General features: G+C 40.7%; 1 protein-coding gene across 1 annotated transcript in view; it reads right to left on the bottom strand.

Annotated features, from left to right (window-relative positions):
- Positions 1-17,078, bottom strand: part of tbc1d8 (TBC1 domain family member 8) — a 32,727-nt gene that overhangs the window by 7,190 nt on the left and 8,459 nt on the right. The window contains exons 2-15 of the mRNA XM_084362795.1: positions 16,769-16,879; positions 16,535-16,653; positions 16,088-16,316; positions 14,515-14,755; positions 11,177-11,384; positions 8,330-8,527; positions 7,729-7,878; positions 7,400-7,550; positions 5,136-5,350; positions 3,094-3,211; positions 808-1,093; positions 421-562; positions 162-260; positions 5-73 (exon numbers count right to left, since the gene is read on the bottom strand). Of these exons, the coding sequence (XP_084218921.1) occupies positions 5-73; positions 162-260; positions 421-562; positions 808-1,093; positions 3,094-3,211; positions 5,136-5,350; positions 7,400-7,550; positions 7,729-7,878; positions 8,330-8,527; positions 11,177-11,384; positions 14,515-14,755; positions 16,088-16,316; positions 16,535-16,653; positions 16,769-16,879 (2,336 nt within the window). The remainder of the gene's footprint in view (positions 1-4; positions 74-161; positions 261-420; positions 563-807; positions 1,094-3,093; positions 3,212-5,135; positions 5,351-7,399; positions 7,551-7,728; positions 7,879-8,329; positions 8,528-11,176; positions 11,385-14,514; positions 14,756-16,087; positions 16,317-16,534; positions 16,654-16,768; positions 16,880-17,078) is intronic.

The following is a 17,078-nucleotide window of genomic DNA, read 5'->3' on the forward strand; positions in this document are numbered from 1 at the left end:
ATACCTTGAAGAGGTCGTAGACATCAGCCAAGTTCTCTGGAGACATGGAAACATCTGGAGTCACCACTCTCAGCTGCACAGACACACAGAGGGAGGCTTTTAACTTGTTTTCACAGTCAGACTGTATGACAGCATCACATGAACATTCTCTGTCTGCTCACAGCGTTTTCTTTGGCGGTGTCTTCATGAGCCTGCAGCACTCGGATCCTGTGTCGACAGCGAAGCCTCTCAATATGCCTCACACTCAGGTCTCCGAATTTCTGACACAAAGAAACACAGATTATATGAGGGTAAAGGGTCAGTGCTTTTTAAATAAAGAAATAATTTGCTGTAAAACATAAAATCATTCCATAAAATGCGCAAAATCAATAAATTCAAGGCCAATGTCAATCTCAACGATCAGATCTGTGTGCTTCTCACCTCGTAGGACTGGTTGATGAGGTCGGTGATGTTTGTGTGTCTCACAGCGGGAACATCAGTGTCGCTGTTGCTCGTCTCCAGTGCAGCAGGCGGCGAGGACGGAACACAGGACGACTCTTCACTTCCAACCTGGTCCAGAAAACTAAGCACAAATCAGAGGAGTCATTTCATGTGCTCGCAAACATAAATGCAATCCCAATCGCTCCGTTTCCTAAATGTTGAATTTGGCACCAAAGTTCTGATTGAGGTTTTGTTAAAAGTATGAAACAGGCTCCTCTCTGACTGGCAGTCCCTTTTCCAATATACTTATACTGAGCACGATTTAGATTACTTTAAAAGATGCAGTCAATCAATGTCAGAAACAAAAAATCTGAATTACAGCTGTACCTTGTGAGAATCATAAGGGCCTGCCCGTCATCGGTGCTGGCAGAGAGCTGTGCAGCGTTGGCATCCAGCGCAGCCAGACCCAGCTGGAAGATGGCTTTGATACCATGGAAGAAGAAACAGTCGACCACGCAGACGGCGCTGTGGAAGGGCAGCACGCTGAGGAAGAGGGTGAGGAACCAAGAGAGGGAGACGGAGGACAGGGAGGACAGGTCTGGAACATGTTCAGCCAGTTCAGGTAAACGCTCCCTGATCAGCTCCTCAAACACAGACTGGTCCACCTGAGCTCCTGTGGAGGGGGAGAGTCAAATATTGAGAAGTGTGTTTGTGTGTGTCTGACTCATGTCCATGTTCTTGTGTGTATTTTTGGATTGTTGTTCATGATTTTCACCACTAGATGGCAGCAAATATGTTGTTACTTCAACTAATGTACACGCTGGTATTATTTTTCTTTGTTGTACAACTAGCTACAATGTGCAGCAGCAAAAATTTAATTCAACTATTATTTTAGTTTTGTTCGTTATTTTACTCTGTTGTCCAAAAATGATTTAGCATTTAGACATAGAGTAATACACATGTTCTGTTATAACAGACTAATGTTGTTCCCAGGATAAATTAATTGTTGTTTTTGTTTTTCTGGGTTAGGGACATTGTAAACACTAATAAACATATATTATATTACTATGTCCTTCATACAAATTCTTAGAAGACAGTTACAGTTGTACCCACAAACACCTGGACATTCACAGACAGAGGAAATTGCTTCAAATGCACCTTGCATATCAAAGATAAACAGCCTCACAAACACAGGAAATAAGCCCTATTTAGAGGACAACAATAAGTCTTTGGGTTGTTTATGTCTGAGAAGCAGCAGCTTAGACAAAACAGACACAATATGAGACAGTTTGAAGGTAAGAGCCCTTAAATGGTCCAACAAACACACAGCTGGTATATGACTGATTAAAGCGTATGTGCTTTAAAACAAGCAGCAGCTTCAGTGATGCTTACAGTCCTCCAGTCAGTTTTTCTTCCCGACTAAAACAAATTTATATTAAAATATTTTTACTTTCATAATAATGAATTAATGATAGATTATTATAATAACAACACATTAGTAATAAACAAGAAATCTAATAATTCATACAGATTTCTCTTGTAGTTACAACTAAAATAATCTCATCAAATGGTTCCATGTTGCTACATAGCAGCTCTGTTATAATAAAAAGAAAACAGATTGTTTAAAAAAATGAGTAGAAATAAATGAGAATAAATTCAAAGAATCTAATATACACTGCTCAACATAAGTTGGGGATATCAGGATATGGATGTATATATTTTGCCCAACAGTATATTTGTTGCTTCATGGAGTCAGGTGTATCTGAGTTATGAAAACGGTTTTGTAAAAGGCACTGGATGATGACTGAGTGTCCATTATGGCCATTTGAAACAGTCATGGTTGTGTGTAGTGGGCCAGGCAACATGTTGGAGAATGGAGTGCCATAACGCAAAACAATTTTCAACGTCTCTTGAGGAGCATGAGCCAAAGACGTCAGGCTGTCATCAATGCACATGGTGGGAATACCCATTTTTGACTTTGTGCTTAATTATAAAGTGTGGGGTATGTGTCCAGAGTTGGATACTGGATATGCAATCTGAAATTAAAGTGAAATTAAAATGTGTCACATTACTTTTTGTGACCAAAAATACTCACAAAACACAAAAATGTAAAAATGCAGATATGTCACAGAATAAACAATCAAGTTTAAAAAATCAGGTGCTTAAATATCCCTAACTAATTACTTTTTACAAAATAAAAAAAAAGACAGTTTAAGTTTAACCAAACTAGCAGTTAGTCCAAGATGCGCTGTTGAGTAGATATCAAAGGCACTAACAAAGCAACATCATACATAAAGTAAGCACTGCAGCAATGTAAGATAGATCAGACCACTAAGTTTTACTAAATATCTGTAAACGTTACAGTTACGGCTAAAATTGGCAAAACAAATATACAAGTTTGCCGATTTAACTTATCTCCACATTGCAAACCAACGGTCAGTTTTCTATCCAGACTCCCAGTCATACGTCATTATTCCAGGTCAGATCCAGCTGTAACTTCGAGCACAACACTTTTCCCCAAAAAAAATTTGGCAGCGTGGCTCATCAACATTGTCAGGAAAGGACTCAGAAAAATATGAAAATAACATAAAAATACTAAAATACACTAGTTGGGGGTATTAATTTGAAGTTTAAAAATAACAATCTCTTTATCTTTGACCCTTCACCTCTTACCTATGACCCTGCGGTTGAAGTAGTCGGGCAGCATCCTCTCACAAACAGCCACCAGCAGCCAGAAAGCTTCTTCTTCTTTAGCATAGAGCAGCAGCACCGACGACAGGATGTTCATAGACTGAATGGAGGAAGGTCAGAGAGGAGGGAGATGCAGAAACAGTCTTTTAATTACAGTCAATTGAATTCAGATTCAGATTACAATGATGTGACAGGTGCTATTTTCAAGAAAAGGTGATTTTTGAGTGTCATTCCCAACTCGTCAAATACAGACACTTTGGGATGGCGGCCAGCCCGACCTACAAATTACAAATCTATGGCCTACAATCACAAAGTGTCAGTGTTAGACGAGTTGGGAATGAGACTCAAAAAACTACTTTTCTTACAAATAGCATCTTTAAATAATCGGTAATCCATGTGGGTATTTACAAAGGATGTACAATATGGATTCTAGTGGATGCAGCTTGGAGTACAATAGTACAGTGTTGAATTACAAAGAAATGTCCATGGGTGAGACGCTACAGGTGGACAGGGTAAAAACAAAACAATAATATCACCATGACAATTATCTTTTGTATTACCTATTTTCAGAAATGTTATGTTTGAATATGCAAATGAGGAAGTATCTAAATAAATGTGCTAATTTGCATACATTTCCAAAAGAGAATTGCAAGCATTGGATAAAGCCTGGTTCAAAATTCTTCAATTGTTCATTTTGTTGACATTTGGATTTGTCTTTTTAATCAATAACAGCCATGAAAAACTATTTCTTTCTAATTCTTTTCTAACTTAACAAACTAAATAAACAAACTCTTTGTTTTCATGACTGAATAAACTGAATAAACAAACTGACCTTAAAGGACAACACAGTTCATACCGTTTTAATTTGTTTACATGTGGCAGACCCTGCCACCTTTTTAGCTTCAAACAGTGTTCTGGGACCTTATTTTCCTCTGAGAACAGCTTGTTTAGTCACTTTTGGAAAAAGTTTGTATTATCACCTTATTAATATTGTAAATATCAAAAGTCTGAGTTTAAATTTCTTCTACAAAACTACATAGTGCACTTTAAATAAATCAAACTATGAATGACAAATTAGATTAAAACCTTCTGAAAAACAAAATTGGAAAATAAAGAGGAATAACACTGGAAAGTTTGGTGTATGTTAGTGCTACTGAAGTGGAGATTTGCATAAGTTCCCAGAACAGCTGAACTAAAATAAACACCTAAATGTGTATTTTGGAGGTTTTTGTTCCACAAGTCTGAAAGACGACTAAACAAAATAGGAAAAAACCTCAAAATTGAACTGTGTATTAAAAAGGATTCACTAAAAAATATCAGGATTATCAAATTAGCAAATAATTACTTTTATTTCAATATTCTGTCTTTGAATGAGGATTTAATAATCAAGTGTCTAAATAAAATTGCTAAATAATTTTTAAACAACTTTTTATTCAATTTAATGATGTTGTCTGCTACATCTCACAGTTTATTCCTTTACATCTGTATTAACATTCACTGATTTAACTTCATGATTTCTTTAATTGGATCCATTACAACTATTTCCACTACCGTTTACATCTGGCCTACTTCCACTTTACCTACTAATGTAACAACAACAGCTGCTCCTACCAATCCCAGAGCTGCTCACAATAACCACAACTTCTGCCACTTCTTCTGCTGCTGCTGCCAGAATTTGTATTTCTACTACTTGTACTAAAGGGCTAATTTCCACATGACCCCCTCACTTCAAATCCCACTTCGTCCCACACCACTTTTGCAGTTTGATTAACTCACTGAAATATCTTTAAACGCTTCAAACAATCTACTCTTGCTGTCACAGAGGGTGCGTTCATTTCACTACACCTACAAATCTGTATTCATCTATCGTAAAGAACAGTGAGGGGTTGCTATCAGTAGGTGGAGTGGATTAAATATTTGAATGCAGGAAACATTCATACACTTCACACTTCATTGCTGTAATATTTGCAGAGTCATAGCATCATATCTGCACTGATGTCACCCTCACATCAACAGGTCCTTACCTGACAGTATCCGATCTTGGGGTTGCGGTGAGCGTACGCTGTGAGGACACGTCTCAGTGCAGCAATGCCGGTGGGGTTTTGAAAGGCGGGATGGTCCGGCAGAGAGCGGTGAAGGTCTCGCTCAATCTCCTCTGTGGCCAGGCTGCTCTGACCCATAGACTTCTGCACCAGGCTGGTGTAATAGCCCTGATGAGACTCGAGCTCAGAGGATGCATCTGCACAAATCAGAGATTGAGATGCTTTAAATAAGTAAACAAGTGGATGAAATGAGTTTCCACAGTAGGTAGGCTGGGCTCAGCTTTAGAGATAGGATTAGGAGTTCAGACATCCACAGGGAGCTCAGAGTAGAGCCGCTGCTCCTTTCGCGTCAAAAGGAGCCAGCAGAGCTGGTTCGAGCATCTGGTTAGGATGCCTCCTGGATGACTCCCCTTGGAGGTGTACCAGGCATGACAAACTGGGTGGAGGCCCCGGGGCAGACCCAGAGCCCACTGCAGGGATCATAAATGCCATCTGGCCTGGGAACGCCTCGGGATCCCCAGGAGGGGCTGGAAAGTGTTGCTGGGGAGAAGGAGGTCTGGAATACCCCTATAAGCTAAGATGGATGATGGATGGATTGATGGATTGATGGATGGATGGATGGATGGATGAGTAACGCATAAAAAGACTTCCTTCTCACAAACATCTTCAAAACAGCCCCTTCTCTCAATTCTCATCCTCTGAGTGCTATGACAAAAAACAGGTACTCTGTTTTTTATTGATGAGGTTTCAGCAAGCAGACAAAACTAACTGTTTTGTGAGGGACTGATGATTCTGACAGAGGAATCTCTGGTTGATTAATTGAATGAATAAATTCAGTCTACATCAACTTTTATAAGCTGAATCAACTGAAACCTGGAGGACAGTAAAGCTTTATTTCTCTCTCTAGACAAATCTGAATTACGACCAGACGACGCTGTAACCACAGACGACCCTATTTCCTCCAAAGTGACTGTCATTGACAAAAGAAATAGAGGAAGTTGGAACAAGCCATGAGGACATAAAGGACAGAACATTCTGTCTTATCATACAGATCATACATACAGACACACACCACGTCCCCCGAGGGCGAATACTTTGCATTTCCACGTGGGAAAATATATGTGGTAATAAAACTGCTTCTCATAAATGAATACAAGCTGTCATGTCTTCTTCTGTTTTTACTCACTGTGGTGCACGGAAATGAGCAGTTCTCACTTTATTTGTTTACAAAACATAATGCCAACAAGGCTTCATTGAATCGAATTGAATTGATAGAAAAATCGAGATAAAAAAGATAGATGTGCTGATGTGGTAATGAGCTCACAGATAAGTGTGATAACAAGATAGAATAGACAGAAAACAATGTGGATACAGGCATAATAAAAGAATAAAATGAGGATATTGTAAAGAAACATCAATAGTTTCAGGTTCTTTGTGCTCAGGAGTTTTGTTGTTCTTTTTTTATTCCAGGTGCAGTTTCAGTTCTGTTCATCAGTTTCAGTTCAGAAACTGATTCTTCCTCAGCGTGGCTGAACGGAGGAACTGACAGCAAACCAAAATAAAAGCTGGCACTTTGATTTCGACTGAAAGTGGGTTGTCTGGAACATGTGGAGGTGCAGTGGGTGAAGAGAAGAGGATGTGAAGCCTGAACTGTGTCCAAACCCAGACTCCTGTACCACACATCCCTGTGTCTGTCTGGCATGTAACCATCACCAACTTGTCATCTCTCAAAAATACAGGTGTCATTTGAACATTGATCGTAATTAAACATCCAAAGAAATGAACATAAGCCTCATTGAAGACGTTTCATTTACAATCCCTAGTCAATAATTCTCATTTGGAACTTGTCTGTACTCAACCTGCAGGGCACACAGTCGTTAACCACGTTTGTATAAATGAAGGTACACTAAAGGTTAGGAACCCCTCTCAGTATAATACACTGCAGATAAACAGCACCACAATCTACATCCTCCAAAATGACCAAAGAGCTGAATTAACACCTTACTGCAGGGCTGTGTCGAGTGTAACTGTGCAACTCTTCCTTTGTCAGTCTTAAACGTGCATGTTTTGTGCTAATGATGTAAATATAAAAATAAAATAAAAACTATATTGCGATACAGAGCTTCATCAGTGATTGTGCCACTCCTAGTCTAACCCTAAACCTAAATCTAAGTCCTGACCCTGAGACAGTTCTTTATAAAATGTCTGTTTCTGATGCACATTCACACCATTTGTCTTAATTTTACCTGAGAGTGTCATCCACAGCTCTCCTCGCAGGGACTCTGGTATCCCCATGGCAACAAGTCTCTGAATCTTCTCTGTGCGGAACATGTGGACGCCACGACCAAACTCCACGAAGTGATCCTCCCACAGCTGCTCCTTCACCTGCTCCACGCTCTGACACACACACACACACACACACACTCACAGATTAACATGCTGACCTGTTGAGTGATGAGGTTTTCAGACGACACAATGATTTAGATTCATGCACTGTAAACTAGCGTGGGTTGTCGCTTGCGGCAACTTTTTTCTCAAATGAGAGTTTAACTTGAGCTTAACAGTCAGACTCCACCTTGTTGCCGTTGGCTCCTGGTTGGCTTTGGTGGAAGGCTGTCATCAGAGCCTCGCTGTTGACTGTGTTACGCAGCACCTGCTCCTCTATCTCTTCTTCATCAGAGAATCCAGTGTCATAGTAGAATGTGTAGTAGGGTGTCGGGGCGCTCTGGGGAAAAAACAGAAGATAAATATAAAACGTGTTTTTTTGCAGGAATTCTTATACATATCAAAACTGAGCAGTGAAACTCATTTGAGTTTGACTCCTTCTGTGTTTTTCATGATCAACTTCAGGCTCACATTTCCTCTCATTGAAACAGCTGAAGTATGCAGTTGTGAATCGGTGTACAGAACAGTAACATCGTCTGAATATTTCCTAAATGAAGTCTGAAACAGTGTTTTAACAATCTTACACTTAACCAGCAGCAGTAAGCCTTGTGTTTCTCTTTCTGTGACTGGTCAGCTTTAAATGTTGATGCTAATTTTGATGTCTTTATATATTATGAGAGGTCCAACCCACTTCTTTGCTCAATCAGTGTGCTGGTATGAGTCATGAGTAAAGTTTTCCTGAACTTCCATAAATCAATCAAATCAAAACAGCGTTCTCGCATCACACGTACCAAACTCCTCTTGCCGTCTTTCCTGCTGCGGAACATGGACTGTTTCCACTGTATAGATCGCAGTCTGGAGTTCAGGTTCTCGACCAGCTCGTTTCTGTCCTGCAGCTCGATCAGCTGGAAGGCCTTCTTAGTCCGAACACTCACTATGACGGGGTTGGGAAGCAGGCTGGTGCTCTCTGCTTTTTCTATGGACAACACCTGATGAGAAGATGGAGGAAACAGGGCATCAGAACACAATCAGTTTTTCCTTATACGACATGAGAACAGGGAAGCAGGCTGGTTCCCATTTGCTTGTGTTGGAATCTGTGGAAGAGAAACCGGCAAAACTGGAATTGAAGGTGCAATATGTAAGAATTTTAATTGAAAACATTCAAAAATGAATTAAAATGATCTACAGAGTTTGAGGAAATAACAGGTCTGACGTTATATACGTTGTGTTGTTGAGATATCCACTGAAGTTAGCATGCTAACCAGCTAGCCCAGGCATGTCACGTCTCAGAATAATCAAAAAACCTCCTCTACCTGGTGGTCTAAAGCTTCTGTGCTACCACTGTAAACACAGACATTTCCCTGGCAGTCCAGCTAACTGCACAGCTAACTGAGCTAACTAGCTAATGACAGCAACAGACAGCCACTTCTTACATGTCGCACCTTTAAAGGGTGTACTGAAATACTGACCTCATATTTTTTGTGTTAAAACATGTGGAACAGTCGAAGGTGCACAATAAAAACGTACTACTCGTTTCATTAATATAAAAATATGGATTATTATTTTAGAAATAAACAAACAACTTTTACTATGGAATGTGTGTATTAGTGCCAAAATCTGTTCTCCAAATTTCATGACTTAACACCTCGGTATCAATAACTGAACAATCTCTTCATGACATGATGCTTTCAAACAGTGAGGAGCAGATACATCCACAGTTAATGTCTCTCACTGTAGCTCAAACAAACAAGTGTACCACTCGTGCTAACTGTAACACAGCCTTTAAGACGAGAAAAACTAAAACACTAAAGCCAAGCTCGACCGGACATGTGCATGAACTAGAGACCATATTGAGGTTAAAGAGAATCTGGAGGAGCAGAAGGGGGATTATTCATAGTAACGGATTAGGTGGGTGGAAGCAATCATACTTTTCTAAAGACAATGCTTCAACAGAAAACAGAGGAAATAACAGAGGATTAAAGCAGCAGCAGTGGGGGAAGGACAGAAGGCATGACTCCTCACATTGTTCATGAACAGACCGAGCTTCTGGCTGCTAATCTCTGCTTTTCACGCGAGGAACTGAACCAAACTCAAACAGGCCACAATAATGCGAACAATTTTACACCTTTAGTAAAGAGATTCACATATACAGTTTAATTTACACATGCGAACACATCTGGAAAGAATGTTTTCCATCTAGAAGCTGAAATCATTTATTTAACCCTGTGTTTCTCTCATTATTGACACCTACATGGTTCACTCTGATTATTGAACTTTATCTGAACAGGATCGGCACTAAATCTGCAACTTTAACAACCATATAAGCAACTATGTGATTATCAAGTCACTTTTCAAAAGAAAAGTAAACTTTAAAAGCAGAAGGAAAAGGTACTGTGTTTTAATGAGATAAAGGATTTTCATTCTCACAAGAGATTCAAAACTTGACATCTTGATTTAGATCAAAAATTCCACAGTGGTCATTCATTCTTAGGAATTTCTAAAATGCTGAACTTGTCCTTTGAATAACTTCCCCTCTGCATTATAACGTGTTAGTGTGTAAACATGATCAGCCACATGAAACCGGTCCATGTGTTACTCTTTAACCAGCATCTGGCAAAGTAAACACACATACTGTTTAACAAACTCACCTTAATAATGTGTGACCGTTACAGAGAGCCTGCTACAGAGACTCAGATAAAGGGTCTGGAGTAACGCCACTCAGGACACAGATGCTTGTAACTGTTCAGTCACTGGTTTCATTCGCCAGGCTTAAAAAAGTCAGACGAAAACATTTAGGAGGAAGTCTCACTCTGGTGGAGGAGCTTTGGTAAAATAAGACTGTTGACATCTACTCCTGAATTTCGGGGGGGTTGGGGGTGTATCTTTCACCAGTTTTCAGCACGTTTTAAAGGACCTATATCACGCTCATTTCCAGGTTCATATTTTTGTTCTGTTTATAAGTTACTTGAATTACTTGAATGGTGTAGGCTAGAAATAATATTCAACCACATCATGGTACAAAAATGTGTAAAAGTAAAGGTTATAGAGGCAATCAAAATGCAATATGGGACAATCTGCAGTCTGCATCAATTTGTAAGGCTGGAAAATATCACTTCATATTTACCAGGATTTTATTGTCATCACTAAATTATTACTAGACTGATAAACTAATATTCTTGGACTTTTGTTCCTCACTTCCTATTGACCGTCATAGTAATTTGACAATGGGGAAATAAAAATTTAAGGGCTGAACTTACAGTTAACATGGTTCATTGTGCATGTCATACATTATGGAGCCTGTCCTTGTTTACTTATGGTTTTAAACATCTTGGGGGGAATATCGGACATGTTGGACTTGAAGAGAAACAGCTAAATGCACCATTAGCTGTTCTGTTAGACTAGGAAAGGGAACATACAATAATGAAGCATTAGACCTGAGTAGACCTCCTCGAGGATGTGCAGGTTTAGCCAACAAGGCTTTTGTCCTCCAAAGTAAAAATGTGCGATTTTTTGCGACACATGGAAGACTTTAGTGTGTTTTACTATTTAACAGGTAAGATGGTCAAAATTACATTTTTACAACACTGTTTTCCTGATGAACAGGTAATCTCAGTGAGGCTGTGATGCAGGTACTGTACCTCTGACAGGGGTATGATCAGGACGCAGCTGCCTTCCTCTCGGCTGGAGAAACACAGGTAGCTGTCAGTGGTGTAGAGAGTCCCGGCTGTGTGGCTGCGTGAATGTGGTGTCCATAAAGAACAAGAGGCCACCTCATGGAGCTTTTCAGCACGAGGGAGCCGAAACAGAGCCAGGACGTACTCTCTTATTGCCTGTTCCTCCAGGATCCTGGGAAGGAGATGATGAGGGGAAGAGTTAGGCGGTAACATGGAAACAGCAGTTTGGAAACAAAAATAAATAGAACCTGGACATATTCCACTTCAGGTTCAAATAGATTTGCACACAGAGCTGCAAGAAAACGGCCACCTCTTTCTATGAACAATGACACCCATTAGAAATGCTGGGTGTTAAAACAAGGTGAAACACATTCAGACTTGGGTGAAGTTACTTATTAATAAATTAAATCATTAAATCTTATCCTACAAATTATGCTCATTTTCAAGTTCATCATTTTATTTTGTGTTACTACTGGAACAGGTTTACATGCTCGAAAACACATCAGTGTTCTCATACTGTCGAAGGCTGCAGCTCTGTATTCCCCCTGAAATGCTCTGTTTTAGCTTCTGTCTCTTTAAGACTCTCCCCCTACCAAAAACCCAGTCACTCAGATTGGTCAGTCCACACATGCCTGAGCCAGCACCGCTGACAACAACAGAGCAGCAGTGCTAAATCAATTCTTACGTGCCAAACTAGCTGCTAGCCATAAATTCTGCATACGTGTGACATGATGACGTAGTGTGATGTCACAAAGTCACATAATTAAAGGCGTGACTGATGATGAGGCGTTTCAGGAGCAGTGTTTTTTGTGGGATAGAGGAGCTCCTGTTGGTGTGGACTTCGCCCTTTTTAACTATCAAGATCTTTTATATGCTCAAGATCATATAACACACTGAAGGGAAGGAAAAACATGAATATCGTATAATAGGTCTCCTTTAAATAAACAATACCAAAACCTTTGCACATAAGGACGACATAAGGATGCAGTGGAAGCGAATCAGCTACAAGTTATAATAGTCACACTGGGCATCTGTACTAATATGATTGGATGTTATTAGTCCACTGGCAGCCAAGAACCTACCAGCTGACTAGAATGAGCAGCTGCTGGTGAAGCATGAATGAAGCAGTTGATGCCATCAGCTAATGCAAATATGAACTGAACAAATGCTGAACTCCATTTTGAAAATGTTGACATCTGAAACAAAATCCAGCATTGAAGCCTGTGGCAATGTCACATGAAGGCCAGGAGGTAACAGCAAAGGAAAGTACTTCCCCTCTATAATTTCATCTTGAACACAATAGTCTGGTTCACTTGACAAAATCACGTGACTCCTCATAGAGTGGGACAGAGCGGCCCAGCTGTCTCTGCCTATGCAAACACTCTGTTCTTCAGACTTATACTGTATCACCATGTGCAGCTGATCTTTTAATTTGAACTGGCCATCTTCACAACATGCGTTTCTAGTCTAGGCCTCTTACATTTACACTTTCCACTTCACCTCACATACAGTCACCCCTCTAACTTGCAGTTAAACAGACCTCAGAGCTGCAGTGAGGAAACTCTAACTGCATTAGCCTTTGCAGAAACAAACAATCCATTTTTGAGTTGTTCTGTTGTTCTGCAAAGAAATGCATGAAATGTTTGAGGTGATTCCTTGCCAACTTTAAGAGGAGGAGTCTTAAATAATATTGTAGTTAGTCTAAAACACAACACACAGGCCAACTGTGTATGTATGTATTTATGTATGGATATGGGGCAGATTTGTAGCAGAAGCTCTGCCTTCAGGCTGTCATGAGAGGCAGCGTACTGCCCTGGTTGGCTTGAAGCCAAAGTCTGGTCTGTGCCTTGAGGAGGTGGGTTCAGTTGCAGTTATCGAAATTGTGCAATGTCTACAAACGTCTCACAGAAGGTCGCAAAAATACAAATATGAACTTTTCCTGGCAGACACAAATTGTTTGTGGACCATGACTTTAGGTTTTTAAATCAACACAAGCCTCAGTTAAAACGGTCTCGATTTTTGTCAATAACATGATTCATTCATCACCCGAAACAATTGAAACACATCACTAAGTCCTCAATGAAGTGCAATACGCATTTGATGCTGATTAAATATATTCTGTATTTACAGTTGAATGCCATCTTGTCATGTTCTGCATGGAAAGTGACCGGTGTGCAGCAGAATGTGACATGATACCTTTTTACAAAGAAAACAGCGCAACTGCACCATTACACTGGCAACAACACGAGTTCAGGACCATTTTGAGGATTGAAAATCTAAGCTAAGAAGTAAACAGGTTTATTTATTGTTACTGACAGAACTGCTATTTCTTTATTTCTATGTTTTATTGCATTGTGATTTCCCCTATCAGCAGCCCATTTCACATTTATTTTGTTCTGCACTCTGGAGTCTCTGTAGTTCCTGTGTCCCGTCTGTGTACTTTCTATTTCTTCTTCCTTTTTTCACTTTTACATCCTTTGATGTACGCATGCCCATCAACTGTAAATACAGAAATACATCAGCTATTCACAGGTACTGCTACAGTCAGACATCTGTCCTGTATCTCAGGCAGTCTGCTTTTAACTTGACTTCCTGTTGCGGTTGTGAGGTTTATACAGTACATGCACAGAAATAAGTGACCGCATGCATCACAGTGGCATTAGAGGAAGAACGCTGTACAAGTGGCACAAAATGTTGTTTGTGCAGTCAAGGCGAGTTACGTTTGTTGTACAGTGCTTTACAGAGCACGCAATACATGTAAAAAAAATACATGATAAAAATAATAAAGTTAAAGACACTTCAGTGTATCAAACGTGTCAGTCTTATCGCCCATCTGTTCAGGACTACAATAATATCTTCAGACTACAGACACAGAAACAGAATCTTTTTTAAAAACTACAATACAGTTATGTTGACAGCTGTGTCTGATTTGTTTTTGTCTCTCTTTGCATGGGTGATGCTCTCATTACTACAACTCAACATTCATCAAATACATCTTGGGTTATTTTTAAGTTAGCCCACACTTCAGCTGCTGGTACGTTTCTTCAGAAGTGCTTATCAAATGGTCTAATAGCTTTGGAGATCCCCTGCCCCACACGCATCTTTCCGACACCAGATTAAGAGGAGCTGTGTCTCTTTGAAACCGACAATCTCACAATCACACCCACCTCACACCATGGTTGGCCTGCTGTGCTGTAAACTGCTCTCTCCATATCTCTTTTGCTATTAATGTATCAGTAAATTAGACTGCTGTTTGCTAGCGGTGTCACAATTCTCCATATCCATGATTCGATTTGACTGACCTCTTGGTGATGCGTGTGGGCTGCTGCAGGACTCGGTCCAGCTCCAGGCCCTCGCTGTCCAGCAGCCTCCTCAGGGCAATGTCAGCCAGCTGACCTATGACCCCGAACACCTCGTCCCGGTTAAGGAACATGGAGAATTCCCTCTGCCGTTGCCGTGTGCTGACCCGGATCGCCTCCGTCATCAGACCGGTGGAGACCCGCTCCAACCGTGTCATCTCCGCCCAGGGAATCACAAACTTCACTGTGGTAGAAAACAGACGGACAATAGTTGACTGCATGTCACAGTGAGTACTGAGTGTGAAGCAACTTCTGGTCATTCGTCGTGCTTCCATTCTGTAGTCATGCAAATTTATATGAGACTTTTCTAACAGCACAAACTTTCTTCAACTCAAGTGCACACAATTGTGGAAAATTAAGAGTCGAGTTAAGAGGCTACAAGAAACATAACTTGTGTGCAGCAATGAGCCTCCGGCTTGCAAACATTAAATCATATTGATCTTGCAATTCTCCCTTTGTTTATATTTTCTAATATTTAATATAATAATAATAATTTCATAGCTTCCTTAAATAAAGGAGCAATGTTGATGAAGGTTCTCAGTCATCCAGGTCATGGTAAATCTAAATGCTGTATCGTAGACAACTGGTCTTGCGTCAGTTTCTTGAAGACGTTTCACCTCTCATCCAAGAGGCTTCTTCAGTTCTGACTAACTGGAGGGGAGTTACAGGCTTCTAAACTCTGTGTGGGAGTGTCGTTAAGGACACGTGTGAGCTCTGACTTTCAGAGTCGTTAAGGCCACTTGTGGGTCGTTGACTTAAGCGGCCTTCGTGTGGGTTGCTAGGGCTAGGTGAGCCCAGGAGTGAATGGTTGTTAAGCTGTCTGTGGAGAGGACTCAGTACAGCATTGTAGGTGGGTGATAAGTAATGTCTTAGGCCACCTCTTCTGTTCAAAGACGAGCGTTCCAGTTTGACATAGATGGATTCTTTCCCTCCTCTTTCAAACCATCTGTCTTCTCTGGACAAGATGTTTACATTGTTGTCCTCAAAGGAAGAATTTTTCTCTTTCAGATGTCTTGACCCAAGGAGCTGGTGTGGCTACTTTTACCAACATAATCAGTGTGTTCTCTTAAACTCAAGGAAGGTTCAGTAAATTTCACACATTCAGAGTTTTGACATTCAGGGCAAACTTTTCAGAGCCACTTTTCAAATATACACATAATGACTGGGAATATTTGTTTCAGAGGTGTACTGATTGTCTTTTTAAATTAAGTTTTGAATGTCTGCCATCATATTATTATACATCAACACCCGAAAAGAATCCTTGAACAAAATAAATGTCTTGTTATTGTTGTTGTAAATGTAATTCATAGATCTGTCAGACAGCCCTGTTAATACAGGTGAGTGCCTCAATTTATGCGTCAAGCAGGACAGAAGTGAAACGGTTGTTGCTGAGATGCTTAATGGTAACAGATATGGACAGAAGCAGAATATTTTGAAATTTACATTGACAGTATACATCAATAAAAAGTGGGGAGTGACTCCCTGATAATCAGAGCCCTCACTTTGGTGTACAGACCTTCCTTCCCCAGCAGGAAGGAGTAGAAGGACATGTGGTTGATGCTGAGGTAGAGGAAGCCCTGTCGAGGCACCCGGCCCTTCCAGCAGCAGCAGGAGTAGAACGTTACCAGCTTCTCTGACGAGGGGAGGCCAAAGTGCAACTCGAACTTCAGCAGCGCCTCCCTGAACTTTTCCGGGTCCTCCTCCTGGGCGGCCTGGCGACCCCGAAGCTCCTCTGCAATAAGGCCCTACACAGGAGGAAGCTTACATTCATTACTTCAGAGCACTTTACACTGACTTGGTAAAGAATTTATGTTTTCATCATCTATAATCTGAGGTGGATATTTTACTTTGATCCAACAAATGCTTTAAATCCTTTTAAATCCACAGAAAAAGCTTTGTCAACACATCTCTAAATCTAAAATGATCCTCTCTCTGGATGCATGCTGCTCGACAGGTTTCACACCTTGACTTTTCCTTTGACAAAGCTGGCAACATCCTCCTTGTTCTCAAACACAGACAGTGAGTGAAGCAGGTTGTGGACCAGCCAGTCCCAGTGCTTGTTCACCTCCTCTATGGCAGCTCCTATCAGACAACAAGACAAAACCCAGGAGGGAGTTTAACAGCTGCGGTCGGTCTAATGAGTCAGCTGAGGATACAGAAAAAGATATAGAGGAGGAGACTTGATGGTTCAGCTCACCGCTGGCGATTACCCAGCTGATCTGGGAGCCGGGAACCTGGAGAAGGATGCGGAAGGGTGTGACCCTGGCATTGGAGTCCAGCACGGTGTCCAGAGCCCCCACCAGGAGACCTGCAGAGACGACATGACGCAGAATCAGACAGGAGCATATTCTAGCGACAGACCTGAAGCAACAGTGATGATTTTATCGGTATCCAAACTCGTTGTCAATTGTCCACTGATTGTAGTGCTGTCTGAATTATCCAGGGAGAACTGTACCCTAGGCATAATGGCCTCAAATAAGCCAACAATGCAACAGAAAACCAGTGAA

This window comes from Pagrus pagrus (assembly GCF_965226575.1).
Source record: "Pagrus pagrus genome assembly, chromosome: 9".
Lineage (NCBI taxonomy): Eukaryota > Metazoa > Chordata > Actinopteri > Spariformes > Sparidae > Pagrus > Pagrus pagrus.